The 21,841-nt window shown below is 43.2% G+C and overlaps 1 protein-coding gene across 1 annotated transcript in view; it reads left to right on the top strand.

Moving 5' to 3' along the window:
- Nucleotides 1-971: 971 nt before the first annotated feature.
- PLEKHG7 (pleckstrin homology and RhoGEF domain containing G7) overlaps nt 972-21,841 on the top strand; it is a 33,238-nt gene continuing 12,368 nt past the window's right edge. The window contains exons 1-9 of the mRNA XM_041120423.1: nt 972-1,676; nt 8,100-8,325; nt 9,651-9,691; nt 11,604-11,699; nt 13,002-13,151; nt 15,159-15,254; nt 17,523-17,618; nt 18,862-18,975; nt 20,654-20,828. Of these exons, the coding sequence (XP_040976357.1) occupies nt 972-1,676; nt 8,100-8,325; nt 9,651-9,691; nt 11,604-11,699; nt 13,002-13,151; nt 15,159-15,254; nt 17,523-17,618; nt 18,862-18,975; nt 20,654-20,828 (1,699 nt within the window). The remainder of the gene's footprint in view (nt 1,677-8,099; nt 8,326-9,650; nt 9,692-11,603; nt 11,700-13,001; nt 13,152-15,158; nt 15,255-17,522; nt 17,619-18,861; nt 18,976-20,653; nt 20,829-21,841) is intronic.

The raw sequence follows: 21,841 nt of genomic DNA, 5'->3' as shown, positions 1-21,841 counted from the left end.
TGTTTCTTATCACTTTATAAATCAATCTGATGGGACTATATAATTAGACAAAAATCATATTCAATGTGTGATATTCAATAGCTCAAGAAAAAAGTCAACATATGTTTGAATAAACTCATTCTAATAAATAAAAGTGCTCCAAAGAAGCCAGCAATCATGAACAGATTTAAGATTCCTCTCAGCAACTAAAGAAGCTGAATTCAAGAGGTTGAAGTAATAACCTTCAGTTATAACTTGAAATGTCAGTCCAGTTTTAGAGAGACTATTCATCAAAATACCTTAAAATAGTGGTTCATTAATCACAGAACAGAAGATTATTTACTGATCAATCAACAGATAAGTTACTTTGATAAACTGCCGTCTTCATTATTTGATTACAACATATACATAATGTTTACTACAAAATACTTTTCCTGCTGAAAAGAAAAGCAAGAGTGATTAGACTCACCTTACCTAAATGTTAAATTGTATTTGCTTAAGCATTCAGCAAGTAATTAGCATTTGTACATAAAAGATTTTGCAACAAGCAGGAGGCTTGAGAGCTAGTGACTTCATTTTTATCCCGTGTATGGCAGTGTCACAATCTCACTTACTGATGGGGGAGTGGCAACAGGAAATTAGGCAGCTGCAGTACCAGATGAGCAGAGTTCCTAATTACACAGTTAGTCTTTACCATCTAATTAGTTCCACTGACTGATGCTGACACTGCTTGCACACTCAAAGTTAGCAGCTGTTTAAACAGCCTGCTGAAATTGGGTCCTGAAACTGTTGAAACCTGCATTTAAGGAGGATTCCAAGCGCAGGCAATTGTTTCTGTACTAGCGCACATATCTACATTTTTTTGGTTAGATTTTTGTTGTCCATTTGCATATTTTCCCATATAAAAATTCATACGGCAAGTTTCTAAGAACCTTTTCTGATCATGTTTCCTAGGTACACACAGCTATAAATCTTCATGCTGCAAATAAAGAATGCAACAACCAAGCTCTGATTATTCTCCAGACCCGGTCAAAGAAACCTACATCAGCGTGGAACTTCTAAACAGGGAAGCTGATCTTCATAAAGAAAATGTTGCTTTGTCTGGAAGCAGCAGTCCAGAAGACGTCTTCAGCTCCCGTGCAACGCAGGCGGTATTGGTTTGTGGGGACACCACCGTGCCTCCAGGGGACTGCGGTCAGAGACGAGGTTACACAGAGCCTTCGCTTCTGAACCTTCCCGCAGAGGAGTACATTGGGAGCTACCGTGCACCTTTCCAGTTTGACCGGCATGCTCTGGCCAGAATTTCCACTTCCCCAACTTTAAGACGCCTGAGGATGGCCTCTGCCTCACAAGCGCTGTCGTTCCAGGACGGCTCTGACACAGCTCAGCTGGGGAATCCAAAGGAATACACCGGCTCTCTCCACCACATTTGTAAGAGTCCACCTCGGTGCACTACAACGTCCTCATTGTCATTGCCTTCTTGCGTCCATGCAAAATTACTGTCTTCCAAAGCCAAGTCTGAGACAACTATAGCAGACCCAGAGTCTGCTGGCACCAGATCAAAGCTGCCAAGCCAAAAAGATCTTCTCAGCAACGGCAGTCCCAATGAGACACTCCAAAACTCTTGGAAAGCCAACTCTGCTACGCTCCCTAGGAGACTCCCCCAGCCCAGCCCTACACCACAGGAGGGTGTCCAGGTAAGAGGAACGGGATGATGCAAACGCCTTTTCCGTCTTGCATATTCAGTTTTGATCCATCGTGGCCCAGCGTATAAACAAAACCACAGTTCTTAACCTGAACTGCAACCTGGTCCATGTCCCTTTGATACAACAGACCAACTTCTATGCTTATCAGGAAGGGAGATTTTTCCTTCCAAATCAGTAAGAGACAACGGTTCCAGCCTTGTCTCTTGGTGACCAGGTTGGCCTAGTCCGCTCCTGCACATGGCCACTCTTTCCCACCTCTGTCCATTCACCCCGGTGGGCCAGTATAACTCTTTGTGGGGCTATGAAAAAAACAAGACTAAGTTACCCACTTCTGGTTTGGGTTTTAGAAGATGATTTTCTTTCCAGGGTCCTTCAGCAGGGTTCTTCCTAAGCCGGGGGAGTTCTCTGTTTTACTGAATAGTGTTACTAACCCCAACAAAACCAAGAACGAAGTCATTCAAGATGGTTGAGCCAAATTTAAGGTTCCCTACTAACAATGGAAGACGTCTCGTGCCCTTTCTTTACTTCCACTTACCTAGCTCTGCCACTCGCTGGCCCCCTCCATTTTTATGTTCACCTCCATAAATAAGCAGGCAATTGTGCAAACTTTTCTGAAAAAAAGAAACGCTGGTGCAGCAGGTACCAGCGTCAGTAAAGAGAAATAAGCAAGGAAGGAGCTAAGCCTCCATCTTTCCCTGGCAGCAAACTACCATTCAGCTATCCCCCATAACTTCACCCCAAGGAGAAAAGGAGACACGCTGCGTAGGCCAGGTTTGCTACTAGATCTACCCTCAAAGACCTTGCATTACTTGCACAAGCGGTTAAATTCAGACACATGCTCGACTCTGTCCTTACACAAAGCACCGAAGCACCTACACACACACTTCACTGAACGTGGGTGATGTCAAACAGGCATATAGCTCTTTCCTAACCTGTTAGTTTTGTGCCACAGACCAAAAACTATTTTTCCCACCCTTCAAATACAGAAAATATTCTGGATATCAAATGAGTTCTCTTTTCTCCACAACAGTGAAAATAATTAGCCAATGCCTAGATCTACGTAGTACGTTTCTCTTAACAAATGAGTACTTTTTTCACACGATCAGATTGATTGGTTGCTTTCTGACCAAGTAACAATGTCTCACTTTCTTTCAGAAGAGTGGATTTCCTATACAAAGGTATGCATATATTTGTTCTATCTTATTCAAAGCTCCACTTCTCTACATTTTTAATGAATCCGCTTCACTCCAAGGCAAAACTAAACAGTGACGCACGTATGTGTAACTCAACTTTAATTTGTAGATTTGTTTTGTGAAATGCCTGTCACCAGCTTGTTAAACTAAGCTTTTTAATGAGATTTTCTTTCAAAGGTGGCCCTCTCCCCAGCACGTTTAGCTATATTTCAAGCAATATTTCAGCTGGACCATCGGAGAGCTCTGCACTAGGAGCTAACTGCCAAAAGGTCTGGCTGTTTGGATTAGCAGTGTCAAGTTTCAGCTTGAAGAATGTAAAACATCTCATAATCTTGAGCGACATTCTTCAAAGCTTTGTGGGAGGGAAAAGGGAGGAAAGAAGCTAGCAGAACAGCTCGACATTGTTCTCACACATGAGCAAAGCAGATCTGGGACTGCTACTGGATGGGGTGATTGTTAATCCTACAAACAAAGAAGAACACTTGAATTTTATAAGTTAGTGCAGGCAAGACAAGGTGCTGCATACCATAGATCTCCGCAGTGAATTGCATCAAGCTCTGACAAGCAATCATCAGAAAGTAAAAGCTTGATCAGAAATGAGTTTGATTCAGCCATATTTGTTTCCTTAAGATGTTCAGATGTTTACAGAAGGGAAACAAAGCTTATTTTCTCCCCACACACCAAGGGAGTAGGAGCTAGTCCCTCCCTTAATAAGCACACCTCTGTCACCGATGGTGCAGTGCTCGCTTTACTGAAGATTTCAGGGCGGCCATGCAGGTGAGTGAGGCATGTTGAAAGCACAAGCACTGGTGAGCAAGTCTTGGCAGAGACAGAAGTAGCCTCACAACAAACAGCAATACACTCTTCTGTGACTCTACCATAACATGTTTCACTTGTTAAGGCAGTAGACATCATTAGTTGAGCTCTATCTCCTGTTCTTCCCAACATTTACTCATTTTTCAGGTAAAAGCTCCGCTATAACCTGCAGTTTACAAACAGGTCTGTGTTTCAAGTATGTTTGTATTTGGGAGCGGGTGGGTTGGAGCAGGCTGATACAGCCTACGAGTCGTTACACAACGCAGTTCCCTAGACGAGGCTTAACAGATGTGTGTGTGCATCTGAAATCCCATGTTCACTGTAGAAGCGGCCTCCTAGATTTTCCAAATTGTTGCAATTTCCAACCGACTCTTTAGCATTTTGAATTTACAATGGAGAGGGAGAGAAGAGGGGAGGGAAACATCTTTGTGTCTCACTGTGAAGATGGGTGATCTGTACCTATTACGGGAAGAGTCTGCTCTGATCCAACTCAAAACTTAATACGTAAGCATATCTCACTGACAGGGTGAAGATTTGTGTGATCTGTAGCAAACTTCAGGGGAGAATTTGAAGAATACTGAATGCAAATGGCTAAACAGGAGAACATTGTACATTTAATGTACACACCTTCTCTTGGTGCCACTTGTCTGGCAGCTTCAGAGGGAAGCCACTACATGCCAGCTAGGATACTGGCTCTGGACTTCTATTCAGACACATTTTAAAATCAAGTAATCACACAAGGACCAATGCAGGCTTTGTTCCATAGCCACCAGCAGGAAAGATTGACAGAAGGAGGTTTGGATGATGTATTATGATTTCTATTTTTTGTCTTGACCAATATTAGAATGTGCAGAAACATAAAACAAAAATCACCAGTTTCTGCTTTAAACTTTTTTTGTCAAGTTGAATTTGGTCCAAGGTCTGGGCAAGGACTGTATTCAGCTCCTCCTTTATTCAAATCATTAGTCTAACTCCTTAACAGCTAATCCCTTCTTATCACAGCCAGAGAAAACTGCTGAAACGCCAGATTATTCTCTCCATCTAGAAGCACATCCAAGACTGATTTTATACAGCGTCCAGGGTAAAAACAAACCTCCATCCTTCAGTTTGAATGAACATCTCTTCTCCCCTCTCCTAGGCTGTACTTCAAAAGCCTTTCTTAAAGCAGCAATGCTCATTTTAAACAGCCTTCCCCCACACAGCCCTCAGTCAGGAGTGCCAGCACATCTCTGTCGGCATGGCAACATGCTGAACTGATGCTGATTAAAAATAATCAGCCAAAATAAATAAACAAAAAGGGCAAGAGGAGCAGCACAGAGAGGGGCGTTTGTGGTGGAGACAAGGCGAGATGCTAAAGCCAACGCTGCCGTGGAAGGAAACGTTGGTAAAACAAAACCTTTAGCATACTCTGAGCTCATTTTCTCCTTGCACCGTTCAGCATATCAGAGACTGGGTGGAAAAGTGGATTGCACAATTTCCTAAAGACAACCAGCTAATGAAGAGTCTTCTCCGTAACTGCCAAGGCAGCTCGTTTTCAGTGAATTGAGGGAGCTAGGCTCATCTATCTTGAGTGCTCCTCTTCCTCTTTTAATGTCTCATATGCCCATAAAGTGCCATGCTAACTCTTTGAATCAGGGAGTCCCAATACCCTCTCTGAGTGGCTTGGGTAGCAGAGACATCACCTGGCAGCTACCTCAGTCCTGTGACCACCCTATAATGTTGACCTTTGTAACCTCTTCAGTTGCTTTTATTCTCATCTAGTGGGTGTTCCTTTAAATAACGTATCTGTTATTTAAGTAAGGTGATTTATATAGATGTCTGTTCCCTAGGACAGCTAGTTAGGCTAAGATTATAGACATATAAAGATACAGAACTCTAAAAAGCCATCAGCTGAAACTCTCCATGCCCTAGAAACAACTATATACACAGGAAATTTATTTTTCCAGACCATGAGCTGCTTCAATGCCTTTAATAATTTTCCATAACTTTGTAATGCAAACCTATGACATTATCTTGTTTCACAAAAGAAGCAGATTTAAAGGAGGAATTATTGCAGATGATATCTCCTCAAGCACCTGAGTTCATCTCTAAAGTACAAGCATTTCTTTTACTCCTCTGCCCCTAGTAAGAAAAACAAACAAAAAATAAAGAAAAAGGCAAAGCTACAGGGTCTGCAGGCATGAAAAGATACTAAAATATTGCATACAGACTCAAAACTGGTAAATTGCATTACACAGAACTTCAGTAGTTTAATTTCTCCAGTAAAACCAACAAAAGCATCTAATGTATCTAATATGTGTACAGGCATGAGGCCAGATGATTACAGATACCTGTACCTTCATCTTTGAAGCATGATTTAGGCATCTAAGTCATTAATCAGCCCAGGCACGTCAGATTGCAGAGGTATATTGTAGATACACATCCAAGTGACCTTGGCACGCTCCCACACATCACAGGCTTACACACCTATGTGAAGAGCTTGTTTAGACATATATGTCTGAAGTTCAAGGCCTTTTTGATCTAGGGAAATAACACCATTTCACTCAGTTACAATGCAACTATGCTTCCCGTTACTAACCTTCATAAGCCACTAACCTCCAACTTCAAAATATATTCTGAAATTGAAGTAGGCTGGATACTTTAAAAATCAATAATACAGTGGCAAAATTTTACTGTGAATCCACCCTGAAATAAATCTCCTGAATTTCCTAGTACAGGAGTGACAACTTTAAGAATTATCCTTGTGTTATATTGCAGTATCTGGCTTGTATAAGAACCCAGCTGCCCAAGAGATTGCATCGTGGAATCACTAGAGGTTTCAGAAGCATCTTAATACAATCTTTACCAGCACCTAAAATTTGCGCTAGGCAGCACTCAGCACACCTCACCAAGAAGCAGTCTCCCTTGCACTGGTGTGGGCTTGCACACAACCAAGAAACAGACCCCTTCCATGGAAGCTCTCGAACCACGTGTTAGGTTCAATTTCATGAGAAACCTCAGAGATTCATTGTAAATCCCTAAAGTTAAACAGACAGATCCTGTGTTCCCCATTCAGTAAGACTATCAGAAAAGGAAAAGCTTTTAGAGAACTTGCACATTGTAAACTCCTCAACACGTAGTTTTCAAGCCCAATATGTCCATGTATAAGTGTTAAAGTCCCAGACCTCGCCCTTCTGATAGCCTACAGCCTCTCTGTTGTTAGGAGCAGTCTTTCCTTTCATCTATACAATTCAGTTGGCTTTGCCAAGGCAATTGCAAGCAATGTCACTGTCAGATCACAACAAAAAGCATAATCTCCATGTCCTACTATACATAGCAAATCCCAGTTCTCTACCTCAGAGCTCACCTGCCAGTTGATAAGTTGTCAAGTGACTGTTCATGCGCTTAAGGGGAAAAATATACCTGCTAGGTTTCACGTTGGTTGTTGGCAAATGGCTAGATAGTCACAGTAAGGTACCTGCCTAGGCAAAAAAAGGAGTATTATAATTAACTGACCAAAAATACCATACACAATAAATGGTGACTGAAAAAGATAATTTTTATATCTGTACACACGCTTCGTGCTTCCTCCCTCAGCTACTTAATTATTGACCCTTTGAACTCTAATGCACTCTTCAATGCATCAGTCAATTGAAGACAGCACAACAGCGGCTATAGGCACCAGTCACTTTGCAACAGTATACTAACACAATTAATTAGGTATCACTGTGAGTTATTAGCAAAATCCAAAAAGGATTTGATGTGTGCCAATAGTTTCTGCATTTGAATGCAAGAAGCCTCTGGCACAAACACACTGTTGGGTACAGAATGCCTGTGTCACTTCACTTGATGGATTTACATCCTGGACAATGCCCTCTGTTAGTAACAACAATAGCTGGAAAGAGCTATTTGTTTTTGATCAGCAAGGCTGCTAAGTCATATTATATTCAAAATACAAAATATTTGAATTAGCAGAAAAAACACTGAAAAGATTTAGAAAGAAAATAGCACAAACTAGCCAAAAGATCAAATATTAAAAAAAAAAAAAAAAATACTGTTTAGCTGTTTCACTAGTATGCTGTCTTTTCTTGAAATCACCCAAGTTATATGAAGGTTAAAAGTAATGACAACCCACATATCAGGTAGGGACATGGTATTTAACTGCTCCTTTGGACTCCAGGGCCAAAACATAGATTCTGAAATCTCTACTCACTTTTTCCCTAATCTCAGAAGAACCCAGGAATTTCCGATATTTAAATTCTCTAAGTACCTACTAGCTGAGGCAAGCCATGGCCTTAAGCACCTTGATCTCAGCACCAATGTGGAGTTGGAAAGATAATTAGATATTTGCTGTCGATCACTGGAATTTTCTACTCACTGTTCCTTTAACACATCACGTCTTAGCCGCTGTGATTTGGTTTTTTAGCTCATTTCCTCCTGCATCAGCAAGGAGCTCTTCCGAAGCTTCCTCTGCAGCCGCGAGCGGCGAGAGATGACGTGTGTTGTTGTCGTTGCGTCTCGCAGATCGGCCGAGCGCAGGCGTAGCTCCGTGGTGGTGAGTCTGCCGGGACTCGAGGTGTTCCCTGGAGACCTCCTGGTGTCAGACAGTGCCATGGACTACCTGCCCACCGCGGCCCTCCTGCTAAGCGCAGGTCAGACACAGGGTGGGATTCGCTCGCCTGAGCCCAGCAAAAGCCACGACTAAAACGCGCGTGCACATAGGATGGGGAGGGAGGATCGGTGCAATGATGGCGCACGAGTCAAAGTGACCGCGTCGCTAACTTTTAGTTGCCCTCAATTTATTTTTTTTGGCGCGCATTTTATTGTTGAATGCAAAACGTAAGAGGTAGATGGGGGGGGGTAGGACGCGGATCAGCTCCTTCCTCCACAGGCTAGGAGCAACCAGAGCCCAGGCCAGGTTCTCCACCTGCAAGCGGTTGAGTTACAAATTCCTACCCACACAGCTTCAAGCAGAGGGAAGAGAGTGGCCCATGTCACCCTTTCCAGTAGTGCTCCAATCTCAAGGGTAGCAGACCCAACTCACGCCTAGAGGTTGCTCACAAGACCTTCCAACACTGAAATGTCGACCTGCAGCAATTTCCACAAATACCTATTGTGGAAAATAGTATAGTGTGCAGTGTGATTGCCAGAGACCAGAAAAGGCTGGTGACCAGAGATCAAAATTTTCTCAAAAAAAAGAAAGTCAAGGTCACAACCACCAGTTTCATGAAAGCAAACTAGCCAGGCAGCCCCAGGAAGAACGATCAAGGCCTTCAAAATCCAAAAGAAGAAAGTTTCAACTGTGATTCCCAGTCACACACAGGCCTGAAGGTAGGTGCCACATATAGACATCTCTTTCAAATTTCTCGCTGAACAAACACAGGCTTTCCTCACATCTCCCCAGTGCATTCCTACATCTCGATCCCCAGCTTTCCCTGTGCCTTCAGTAAGGACCACGAATTACAGCCTGCACCACTGTGCCAGCCCCACGACAGATCTGAGGCTTAGGGTTTGTAGGATTGTTTATTCACAGGAGTTTTAAGTACCAGCATAACTCCAAGATATCACTAAAGAGCAGACATAGCCTAATTCTTGTCAAAACAATAAATACCTTCAAGAATTGGCTTGAGGTATGATGTGTTTTCCCATGTAAGGAACTGGCAATCACACACTGATCATCTGCAGCAAGTGGGAGTGTTTAGCATCATCATCCAAGATCCCATCACAGATAGACATAACTCTTGCTGGGAGGAACCCAAGAGGCTTAATGGGTTTTAAGCCTGGTGCACAAACTGCCTAAACGCAAGTATTAAATCTGAGCCAAGTAGAGTGTAGTATATCAGGCTTCATCTAAAAAAAAAAAAACCAACAAACAAACAAACAAAAAACCCAAAAAACCCCACCCCAACATATAAATAACAGCTTTATTTTTAGCTATTTGTTCCTTTACTGATAATGCATTTGTTTTACCCATTAGAGTCCAAAAAGCCAAGGTGGCCATTTGCCAAAAGAGGAGTTGTGAGTATTTCACCATGGTTTTTTTTTTCCTTGCCCTGACCTCGCCTTCTCCCACAACTAACCTGGGTAAACAGAGTTTCTTTACTTTACTGCCCTTGGAGAAAGGCAGCCAGCAAGTGAGCTGACCTCAGAGGTCTCAGCCCACCCTGGGACTGCTTGGACATTAATTTCCAACGAAGGTAGGGTGGCTCCGGCGCAGCCACCAGCGCTGCTGCACGGGACGCACGTGAAAAACAGTCAGCACCGCATCGCCACGGGTGGCGGGAGGGCAGAGAGGGACGGGCAACGCAGAAAATCTCATTCGAGGTGTTCAGGGGTGGCAGCGGGTCCAGGGCAGCTCCCCGGGGTAAGAGAGCACAAGGTGGGTAAGTCAGTCACAGAAAATACTGCGTATCTTGTATTTTCTGCATGCCAACCTGGACCTCGGTGCCTTAGGGCTCTGGAGGATCTGCCTAACTCCCACTCACATGGAAGGGATCTAGGCTTTATCTATCAAAGCAGCTTTTTAGATGCTTTCTTAGGCCTTTCCTGTCCTCATGGGCACCCTCACGCTCGCCAGTAAAAGCATACACACCAACACGCTTCAGTTAATTTCCTTCTCTAACACATTTCCTTGTCTTTTCCAGTTATGAAGATTTTCACTTACTATGGTATCTGAATTTCCTTTCTGAGTGTTGTTCATCATTCAGAAAATCACTTGCAAGTGCCTTGATAACTTTGCACCCCAAACGTGTAATTGTGAGCAGTCACTTCCTAATATTCTCTACGTTTTATCTTCTAAATTTCGACTATCAAAGAGTTTGTGCAAGTGAAACCAATGCAAGTACTCAGATCAGCATGTACAAGAGTTCCCACTTCATTTGACAGCATTTCTATAGCATTTGAATGAGCATGGCCTAAAATTGAGAATTTTTAAATTCAGCAAAATATTTGGAATTTGCAATAAAATGCATTTGATAGTTAGCCAAAAGTGATTTCTGAAACCACCTAAATACTATAAAATTTAATTTACAAAGATTTATTTGCTGGTCCATTGGTTAAGTCTGTGTATATATAATTGCATTATTGTTTCTGCTCCATTTCAAGCTATCTTTCAAAACTGAGACTTGAGCTTTAACTCTGAATTTCAAATATTATAATCAAATGCATATTTTAAAATTGGCTTAAGTTCAGTGCCTAAAGTTCAGACAACAAAAATCCATGAAGTACGAGTATACTGTTCCAGAGAGCAGATAAAAAACTTAGGCAAATACCTTATAAGTCTATGCTCACACCACTGAATTAGAGTTCATAAATATTGGTTAAACTTTTTACATGGCACTGTCGGCCTGAAAAACAAAGCCAAACCAAAAGCAATTGTTTTTATTTCATGATCCCTCACACAGACAAACTCCTCCTGCTCTTTAAGCTTTCTAAAAGCTCTTTTTATAGACCCTCCTCTGCAGCTGAGCAAAGGAGTTTCTTCAATACGTAGCTCGAATAGAAAATTAAAAATAAACACACACACACACAAGCTTTGTATACCTATGGCAGGAGGATGGTTTCAACTACAAGTTTGTTGTCCCCTGCTTCTGACAGGGCTGAAGGAAGCAAAATATTTTATTTGTTGTGTCTTCCGAGGGTAGCCCATTGTCTGTTGCCATACCAATGATTTGCCCTGCCAAAGACTTCTGCGTTACATAAATAAGATCTTACACACCCACACCTAAGCCACCTACACACCCCACCCATAGCTACGAATAAACCTGCCGTCACTGCCTCATCTCTGTGTAGGAGAGCCCGAAAATATAAGGAAATCACTCAGTTAAGGGCAAACTCCTTACAGATCAGAGCAAGGTTACCGAGCTGGGTAAACTTCTTAATGGCCTTTAAAACATCGTATGAACCTGGTGGGGTTTTTGTCATTCAACAGGGTAAAGACAAACAGAAGCAAGCATCTGATCTGGAAAACTGTCTTTCAACCATTAAGATCATAGACTGCAGCACATACGAATTTTTCTGCTTTAAGGTATCAAAATACTCAGTATACTGTACCAAGGATACTTGAAAATGGGGATAAAAATGTTGTGTTCCAGTTACCATTTTTCACTAATCTGGATATGAGACATTTCTGCAAAATTAACGCTTAAGCATAAGGTATATTTTTGTTGTTTGAAATGGAGGGGTGAAGGGGGAAACTGTGAGTGTCGTAGAAGGTTACCAAGGGCCCTCACAACCACCTGGATTTTGCCAGGCATCCAGACTGCCCTAGATCAGGGAGGTACCACCCTCAGAAGAAGGCACCAGGACAACGCTCTCAGCAGTGCCTGCAGATCCAGGGAAAGAAATTACGGAATCGCAGAGACGCCAAACGGGGCACGGTCACCCCCACTGCCGCCTTAGGGGTGCGTTCAGGGGCAGCCACGGACAGGTCGGTGCCGACACCGAGGTTCAGCTGCAGAAATGCCACCAAAGCCCGTTTGCGAGTTAAACAAGGCTCCTGGCCTTTGGAGACCCTAGCCATAGAAACACCAAGCTTGGGCAACCGGGGCGATAGTCACATAACCCACACCCAACACCGTCCCCCCTCCAAAGCAACCCTTACGCTTTCACAGCAGGCTGCTCTATGCAGTTCCCCATAGACTTGTTTAGGTTGGATATTAGAAAACATTTCTTCACGGAAAGGGTTGTCAGGCATTGGAACAGGCTGCCCAGGGAAGCGGTGGACTCACCATCCCTGGAGGGTGTTCAAAAAATGTGTAGATGTGGCACTTCAGGACATGGTTCAGTGGGCATGGTGGTGTTGCGTTGACGGTTGGACTCGATCTTAAAGGTCTTTTCCAACCTAAACGATTCTATGATAAATTATATGTGAACATCTGACTTTGGAGCAGGTCAGTAAGGTGATAGTGGCCACCTTAGGGCTAAACAAAACAATATCCAAGTACCTATGGAGACCTAGTCCTTTGGTAACTTGATTTTGCCATCTGGAAAATAGGAAGCCATCATCCATCCCTACTTTCCAACAGCATGACAGATTAAATTCCTTAGCATTTGCAAGCTGTCCGCCATTTTTTGATACAGCATCCTACAAACATAGACTATCATACTGTGTTACTTCCAAATTCAGTGTGTTTATATTATAAATATTTTGGAGGAAAAATGACAGGGGTTTTAATCTTTTTAAAGGAATCTTTAAGCCTTCAGAAGAAGAATCACTAATACTGGCAGTCAGGCTCTTCACATGGGCAAATAGATCATAGATTCTTTTCATAAGGTCTGAAGTAGTTGATGCAACACTCAGTGGTTTTCTTTCTTCTTCAATCAATAGAGTAAATCTTGGCATGAATTTATAAAAGAGCAACAGACTGAGCAGAAAGATGTCGACAGCCGGTTAGACGTGAAAAAAGAAGCAGCAGTGTGGGAACTTTTCACAAGTGAATGCACTTACTTTCTGGATCATTTGCTGGTTCTCAAGACGGTAACTTCAGATTTCGCATCTCAAAAATAATGAAACATTATTTGCCCTGCTGTCAGCACGGCAGACGTAAAGCCACCTGAAACCTCTCATTGGGTGTCTATGGGGGAATGACTTAAGTGCTTGGGGTTTTTTTCCCATCTTGCCTGCTCATCCTGTTCCTACAGTTCTCTTTGTTTTTTATCTTCTCAATGGCATCTCTTCTTCTGGAGATCACTTTCTAGTGCTTTGCAAACACCATCTGATTGCAGAGCCTTCCAGTGTTTTCAGCTGATATTCCACTATTCCTCTCGCTAATGCTGAACTGAAGCCACTCTCCAATTGACTATACTGGGACTATACTGGATATTTCTTTACCACTAGTCTGTAACATTATACTCTTCATTTAACTTCATATAGAGCTCTGGTTAGATTATCCTGACTAGAGCATGGAAAACTCAGAATTTAGCAGACCTGTAGTTCTAATATTACAAGAAAACAAATAAACTAAAAAACAACTCCTCTCCCCAAAACTCCAAATTGCCTCCATCACGGTGAATTTTAAGAGCTTTGAAATATGGACAAGAATATTACACACTGTTACGAGAATAGCTGCACTATTTATATTCATCACACATCAAAAGTTAGTGTATCCGTTTAAAAGGGTGGAAGCTTCCCTAAATATCTTCTTTTGAAAGAATGAAATGAAAAATGAAAAAAATATCATTTTTCTCTTATTCTGCACAGACAATTTCTGTTTTCTTACTAGTCAAAGGAAAAAAAAAAAAATCAGTGAAAGATTTTCCACATTGCTGAAAATTAGCCTAGGCAGTACAAGTACTGCAAAGTAAAGGGAATAAGTAGAGGAGCGGGCCGGATTCCTCCTTGGTGGGGCAGAACAGGAAAGGAGAAGAAAGGGGATGACAGGAGCAGGTATTGGCCCAAGGCAGGATGGAAGCCACCTTCCTTCTACACACTTTGTTCGGAGATCCGAGAAGATTAAAAACCGGTGAAGCCTGGGAAGGACGAGGACAGCAGGAGACGGGCAGGCCCAGCGGCGAGTCTGATGTAGGACCCCACAGACAAACCTTAGCCAGCCCTGCACGACCCACGAATGATAAACTATTCGGGCCATGCCAGCTTCCCAAACTCTCCTGCCAAAGAACGAACCCATCGAATTTGGGTAGCCAGTTTTACAGATACCCGCTACTCTAAGTACTTCCCAGTATAGAAACATTCCACTGATTTTAATGAATCTCCACAGGGAGCTTTAACACCACCATAAATCCCCTTTAAGCTCTCAGGTCAACTGTTCGTGGCAGCCGAAGAAATACATAAGGCTAAGCAAACACTCTCACTAGCTCTTCAGTCTTAGCACCTGGGTGATGGGTTTTTTCATTAATGCTTTTCACACAGACACAAAAAAAGTCTACTCAGTAATCTATATTTTTTAAGCCTTTTTCAGATTTAGGTGAGGTTCAGCATAGCTCCCAGATCACCATCAGAGCTTAAATAATATAAAATCTTAAACAGCCAATAAATACACATGCAGTTTTCACTCAATACAGGTTAATAAAACAATCCAAAGAGATGAAAAACCTTCCTGAGTCCTTTACTTAAAGCTATTCCAACATTCCCCGCCCCCGCCATAGTAACTCTAAGCAACTTAAATAGCAGCAGATGCATGGGGTGGGTAGGAAAGCATTTAGAAAGGTCATAGAAATCTGCAACTATGACTCTGATGTTATTAGTTCCTTCACACGGATCTGCAGGGGGCTCGGTTGCCCCTCTTCTGCCCAAGAGCACGGCAGGGACACAGCTGCCCCCATGGCAGCCGCAGAGACACCCCAGAGACATCACTCGTACCCTCCTCATCGCACAAATCCCAGTATTTATCCTTCAGGCAGGTCAGGAAAAGTTTCAAATGATCATTTCATGAGAATTACAGTGCAAACATGTTCTTTTCAGGAAAAAAAAAAATATGGAATTGGCACAAATAGTAAATAACATGGATTTGTTTTGTTTTTGAAGATATTTATGAACACTCTAAAATACCTGCAGAGTAATGAATTTCTCTTGGATGTGGATTTGTGGAGACTTTTTGCAAACTTAGAAGAGTTAAACAAGGTGAGTAAAAAAAATAAAAGTCTTTCTGAGATCAGAAATCAACCAGCCCAATAAAAGGAAATGAGAAACCATCCATAAAACTTCTATTCAGATTCAATACTCACATTTGGATCTTAGCTCAAATAATTAGTCTTTCCTGCATTTCTATTTGATATATCAGTGGGGGTCAAATCTCACCAGTGCAAGTTATTCTCATGTGCCTCCAGCAAAAGATAAAGAGGCATTGGAACATGGAGGAGAGCTCGTTTGGCAGTTGTTTCTGAAGTAAACACGAGTTTGAGACTAATTCTCATAAGCAACATCCTTTTAAAAGGATTTGTGAAGAAAACTCCGACTGCACAACCCTTACAGCAGAACAGTACAAATGGCAATAGAACTACGATAACAAGTTTCCTTTCACAAATAGATGGCCACCAAAGACTTTGCTATCTATTACACCACTCTGGTAGAGCAAGTTAAAATAAAATGACGACCACCGGCTGGAGTTTTGCTCAGTGCAGGTACAAGAATATCTCCCACACAGACTGGATGCTCTGTGTTCGTGTGCTACTCACCTTCCAGGAGACGAGAGACCACGAGGCTCAGCTATGAGGTGCTCAAACTCTTTCTTGCTTGTGGCCACTTCCCCAGAGACCATTTTCAACTCCTGAAAGTTAAAGGAACCCATAAGTCCAAAACCTTACACAACTTTAGAAGCAAAACAGGAGTTTTTCTTAGCTTACGAGCTCTTTTATAGGACACCTCACCCTTAATAGCAAAGTGAATTTTGGAAGGGGCTCTTCAGCTGTGTGAGTTGAATGGCTGCTCCCAATCACATCACATACCCTAAAGCAGCTGCTTACTTCAAGTTCTTTCCCTTATTATAATTCCCTTGCCTTAACAGTTAACACCTGCCTTTTTAGCAAAAACCAAGAAAAGCAGGAAGGCTTTTCAGAGTAGGGACAATTAGCCAGAGCTCAAACACATGAGCAAGTCACCTCTGCTCAGTGACTGACCACACACCAGGTGAGCTGCTGTATGTGACCACCTGAGCAGGTTTGGAGATACCAGGAAAGACAATTTTAGCTGATGTGTTTCACCTTGTGCTTGTTGCGGGCTAAGAGGATACCTGCAGTCAGCTACGAGAGTTCAGCTGATGTGTGATTGCTGATTCTTTCGTTTTTGTTCAAAGAAGGGAGTGGGGTATATTGCTGTGTGCCATTTAGCGATCACAAAAGCTTTGAGCTTGGCCATGTCTTGAGAGAATTCTCTTTAATACATTTTCTATTTTGTTTTCTAATTTTGTTGTCCTTATTAATGAGGATGACAAATGATCATCTATTTATGCATACTTGTATATAAAATAGTGATCAGATGTAGGAGAAAGTAGCTGCTCGCAATGCCTTTTATGCCTTTTTTCATGCATTTTACAGCATGCGTTTATTCTTGACAGCAGGCTGAATCCATGAAGAAATGCATGCTGTAAAAGGTGTAAAATGCATCCTTGTCAAAATGAAAGAATAAGCATTCTCCTATAAGCAACCCTGCCCCCGTAAATACACCAAACAAAGCAGCATGTGCAGCTACAACAGCAGTTCATAGCACTATCACAGAGGATGATGTTCTCTTCTGGCCTAAAATTTGGCCTCAAGCTGAGCGCGGTGATGAATTTGTGTGCAAAGAGTGTGTTCGGGACGCAAGTGTGGGTTAGGAGCAGGCTTTCATCCGCATCTGACTGACGGTGTGGGCACCCTTGAATCCAGTGCAAACATAAAGTTAACTTATGGCAACTATGGGACTTTTTATAGCATTTGATAGAAATTTCCCTCACCTCCAATAGCATGAAACAAACCCAGACTATGAAAGATGGTATCTTCTTCAAATGACCGTGAAGTCTTCCTTAACTGTCACAGCTCTGTCATACACAATCAGTGTTTTCCAGTAGATACCATTCATCCATTGTAATTTTTCATGTCAACTCATGTTAAATACAGCTGCTACCCTAAATTAGTTTAAATGGAGTAACTAATCTTGTTTCAAAGCTTTTGTCATATGGCATTAGCATGACGTAAGTGGGTATTTGTATAGATTTATTTTAGCTTCTGACTAATTAAAGCATTCCGGGCGTAATTCTGAAGCTAATTCTGGCAACGTTAAGGAGATAAGTATAGGCACCCCATTAGGCTTGGAGCCTTTGAAGAGACAAGGGATGGGAAATAAAGTTGTTTTAAACTAAACTTCAGAAGATCACTAATGCCAATTTCTCTTTTTTTTTTTTCCCTTACTTAGATAAGTCACAGTTTTCTGAAAACTTTTTTTGAAACTGTGAAGGAGCATGTCAGCAAGTCAGACTCTCCTATGGATTTCATCTCCATACTCAGAAAGGTAACATAATTAGAAGTATTTTTGCTTGATATCAGCAGGTGCTTGCAGCAGACCACTTATCATAGCATGCAGGTGCCTTAGAGCAATCCAGTCAGTCGAGGACGTGCCATCTGTCACAGGCAGCTTGGTCTCAGCCTCAAGCACCTTCTGTCAGCAGGATGTTTTTCTTTTTATTCATTGGAAAGTTTGAGGTGGTCGTGGAAAGGTGCTCTGGATGTGGAACAAATTGCGGAAAGATTTTTCCCTTCCTGGGGAACAGTAGCCCAGACCCCGAGGAGACTTTGCCGCCGGCAGAGGCGAGCTTCTCGCTTTATGGAAGAGACCAGATCCCAGCCCCGCCGCTGGATGCTCCCTGCCTCCTTCCACTCCATCGCATAGACCTTTCCTTTACTCCGTGGACCAGACCCGCAAGCGTATTTAAGTGCTTAATTAAGAGCTCAATGGGACTGAAATACCTCTCGCGCTCTTGGCCTGCGTCTGCCAAGCGCAGCCGGGGCTGTCCTGCCGCTGCCAAGCACTGCCCCGCAACCCTCTGGGGCAGCCTGCGCGGTCAACAAGGCGGTTGTCCAACTGCCTCTAGTTCCACACAGCTTCCCAATGACTGAAAAGTTGGAAATATTAATACAGACGGAAAATCAATTCATGGGCCTGAACTTCCCTGAGCAGTAGAGGCCATTAGAAAACTTCTGGGAAAATGCTAAAACAGACCCTACCTCGGGGTTAGGATTTTAAAAAGGGAAAGGCAGGCTAGAGCTTGGCTTCTCACCCCCATTACCTCCGACTTCGGGCGTTCTTATCGATAACTTTTGTGTGAGTTTTGTCACGGACGGCATTCAACATTTCTAAGAGCTATCTAACACACTCGGATATAAAGGGACATGCTATGTGAGGTCGTGTAAAGCTGTTGCACAGATAGCGGTTTTTATCTTCAGCTTCTACATGAATTTCACATTATTTATTTTTAATGAGAACCAAGTCTAAGAATGCTTCGCGCCTCTGCAGAGCTGTTAGAACTGTGCTCCCATGCACTGCTTGAGCACTGTTGTGGGGTTTTTACTACTTCACCACCTTTACTGCCTTTTAACTTGCCCTTTAGTTTTTTAACTCCCCATTTCCCTCTTCCTCTATTTTCCTAGGCAGGAGGAAATCTCAGGTAAAATGCACATTACAAAACCAAAAACTGTTGTTCCTCCCTTTGTCATGACATTTTCTTTCTTGATAAGTTTCCAAGTCTTTTCTGCAGTTTTTCCAGGGTGACCTCTGCCAGACACACCAGATTTATTGCCTTAATTATACCTCCGCTGTCTTCTACTTGGAAAACCTGAGACAGAGAGAAGATTTTGGCATCTACCTGAAAGTAAAGTGATGGTTTTGTTGTTGTTGTTATTGTCTTCAACCTTCCTGCCTTATGACAGGATTTTAACAGCAGACTAGGAGAGTTCATTGGAAGCAAAACTGTGTAAATAGCATTTTACACAGATTTTTTTTGAAGTGCAGAGGGTATCACAGATATGAAGTCACCCATTCAGAGCGTGGGTTCCCTTGCGCGTGTGAAAGTCCATACTTTAATTTAGAACAAGCAAGAGGGAAAAGCCAAAAGGGAAAAACTGGCTGCATTTTTGCAGGCAGAAAATATGTTCTGCCAGCCTCTATCATTCAGATGTTTCGCACATAATCCCTTGACTCGGTGACCTCCACCTTAACAAAGTGAAATGGCTACAGAAAAAAAGAAACAAAAATCAAGCCACATTGCAAAATCTCTCTCAAGTGTTTTACTTTGATACACGTCCTGCACATCAGTTTGGTTTAGGCGTCGGGTGGGAGCACAGTATGTAGCGTATTATGTGCTTTAGCAGGCGAGAGGGCTCACGTTCCCTGGGTACAAACCAGCCCCCAGCCTCTACGCTGTGCCACACCAGCAGTGACATACCCAAACCTCAAAACTAAAAAACCTACGATGGCTTCCTTCCGCTTAAGGAAAGCGGTATATGATAAAAGCCAAAACAAGGGGAACAGAAATCCAGGAGCACGTCAGTGCTTTCGTGCGTCTTGGGGAGCCGGCGATGAGAGAGCGCGGTGGGTTTTGGCTGAGCCCTGGCAAGAAAGCCGGGCTGCTTTCCTCGCTCACGGGTGTTCGCTGACCCAAGTGCAGGGACGAGGGAACGTCCTGGACAGAACAGCAAGCGACCCCTCTGCAAGGGCACTGGTTTAGCTCCGCGGACAGGTTTTGCTTAACCGTAGATAAAGGAAATATAGAACTCTGTATCAAAACACTACCAGTAAGTGAGCGTTTACCTCCCTCTAAGGCTGGGAAGAGCCATCAGTGATGTCTTTGTAAAGCTACAGCACTAGAGCGGGTTCTGTCTTCGCCAACACCGCATCTGCCTGAAGCGACAGCTCCAGCCAGCGCAGTGGCGAGAGAGGGTTCTGCTCTGCCTCACTTATTCTTAGCAGGCCAGTGTGTCCTGAAAATACTTAAGATTGATCATTACAATCATTACATTACCGACTTAGAAAGAGAAACCTGAAGAAGCGGGCTTTTCTCACCGGCCTGGGAGGACACCTATTTGTAGTAGCTGAACTCTGCAGCTTGTAGGGCCAGGGAGTTTCACATTGCTTTTTCTCCGAGAAGGATTTCTCATGGAAATCCCCGAGAAGGATATGCTCACGCCTAGGAAAAAGTTCCCCAGTGGGAAGTAGCAAGTGACCCTAAAACCTAAGGTGGGCCTCAAACGTAACTGAGGCTTTTCTGATGAAATTAAAATGGTAGCTAATTAAGAGTGCTGCTTGATCTGCGAGCACGGCCACAGCATCTGAAAGCGTTGGGAAGCAGCAATGCAGAAAGTGAACCTGGAGGAGCGATGCGATTCCCCCCGTACAGAGCTTTTACGCTACCCTTGCTCTCTCTGTGCGAGAAGTTCATCTTTAATTAGTCCCTGTCTCACTACAGTCAACTGCTGATGCAGAAACCTCTTTGCTACCTCCTTGCCAGGGAGCAAGCTGAGGCCAAGGCAGGTTTTCCTTGTCTTCGGCAGTGGTGTGAACAAAACGAACGGTGCAAGAGGCTGCATCTGCCCGAGCTGCTGGTCGCTCCTTTGCATCGACTGACGCGCTATCCGCTCCTCCTTGACAACATCTGGAAGAGGAGCGCTGACGGAGCAGAGAAAGGCTTTATCTGGTCGCTCAAAGAGAAGGTGGAAAAGTCCATACGTAAGTAGCTAAGGTTAAGCGCCAAGCGTGCAATTAACAATTAGCAAGTTACGTGGCCTTTTTGTACGCGTCCTTTGAGCGTGAACGGGTCCGGTCTCCCTGCAGAGATGCAATGAGGATGTACATGCCTTTCCACAACCCCGAGCCCTTCCTCATTCTGTAGGAAATGATTGGTGCCACCCTTGTTCTGTCAAAGCCTCTCTGAGCAAGGTCACAGGACTCCCAAATCAGTGAGTCACTTGTATTTGCTCAGAATCATCTGCAGTGACAGGCAAACAATTAACAGCAGAGCACAAATTGGAACAAATCAAGAAAGATCTCGAACAAAGAGGTCTTTGAGTTGGATTTATGTCTACGGAGGATTTGTTGGGGCTAATCCTTAATAGGATAAAATTGCACTCACAAGGGGAATATTATGTCAGTGACCTTCCACTAAATGACAGGGTCCTACCATGTAAAGTAGCTGAAGAGCTCTCTCAGCTACAGATTTTCTCTAGCTATTGTGGAAAAAGAAGGGGTTGGTCCAGGAATTATTTTTTTTTCCCCCTGCATTTTGTTGCAAGTAAATAATTTATTAATTCTAAATAATTTAGTAATTCAGTCTTGTTCAGGAAGCTATAAATGCATCTCTAAGTGTCTTATGGCCATACAGTATACCAGCAGATAGGTTTATTCCCCAAAAGGCCTCCTGCAGCCTCCACTGAAATCGAAGACGAGACAGTCCATCAGCAAAACACTTATCCTGCCACTCTTGGCAGGGAGAGGAGCCGGGCAGCACTTCATCCTCACCAGCAGCACACCAGGGCCTCCAGCCACCCAGCACGGTGGCTCGCTCCCTGCCACCGTCCTTCTCCCCATCCTGGAGGCTGAAGGCTCGAGCGTCTCCTTGGGAGATGAGGCAGGGAGAGAGCGACTGGCTTCTATAGATAGATAAATCTGGGGCTCCTTCTTCTGGGGTAAATACTCTAATGACAGAATTACCACCTAAAAGAGATACTCGGGTTCCTTCTGTT

The sequence above is a fragment of the Aquila chrysaetos genome, chromosome 26 (assembly GCF_900496995.4).
Source record: "Aquila chrysaetos chrysaetos chromosome 26, bAquChr1.4, whole genome shotgun sequence".
Lineage (NCBI taxonomy): Eukaryota > Metazoa > Chordata > Aves > Accipitriformes > Accipitridae > Aquila > Aquila chrysaetos.
The sequence above is the reverse complement of the archived record's forward strand: the minus strand, read 5'-3'. Positions and strand labels throughout refer to the sequence as shown.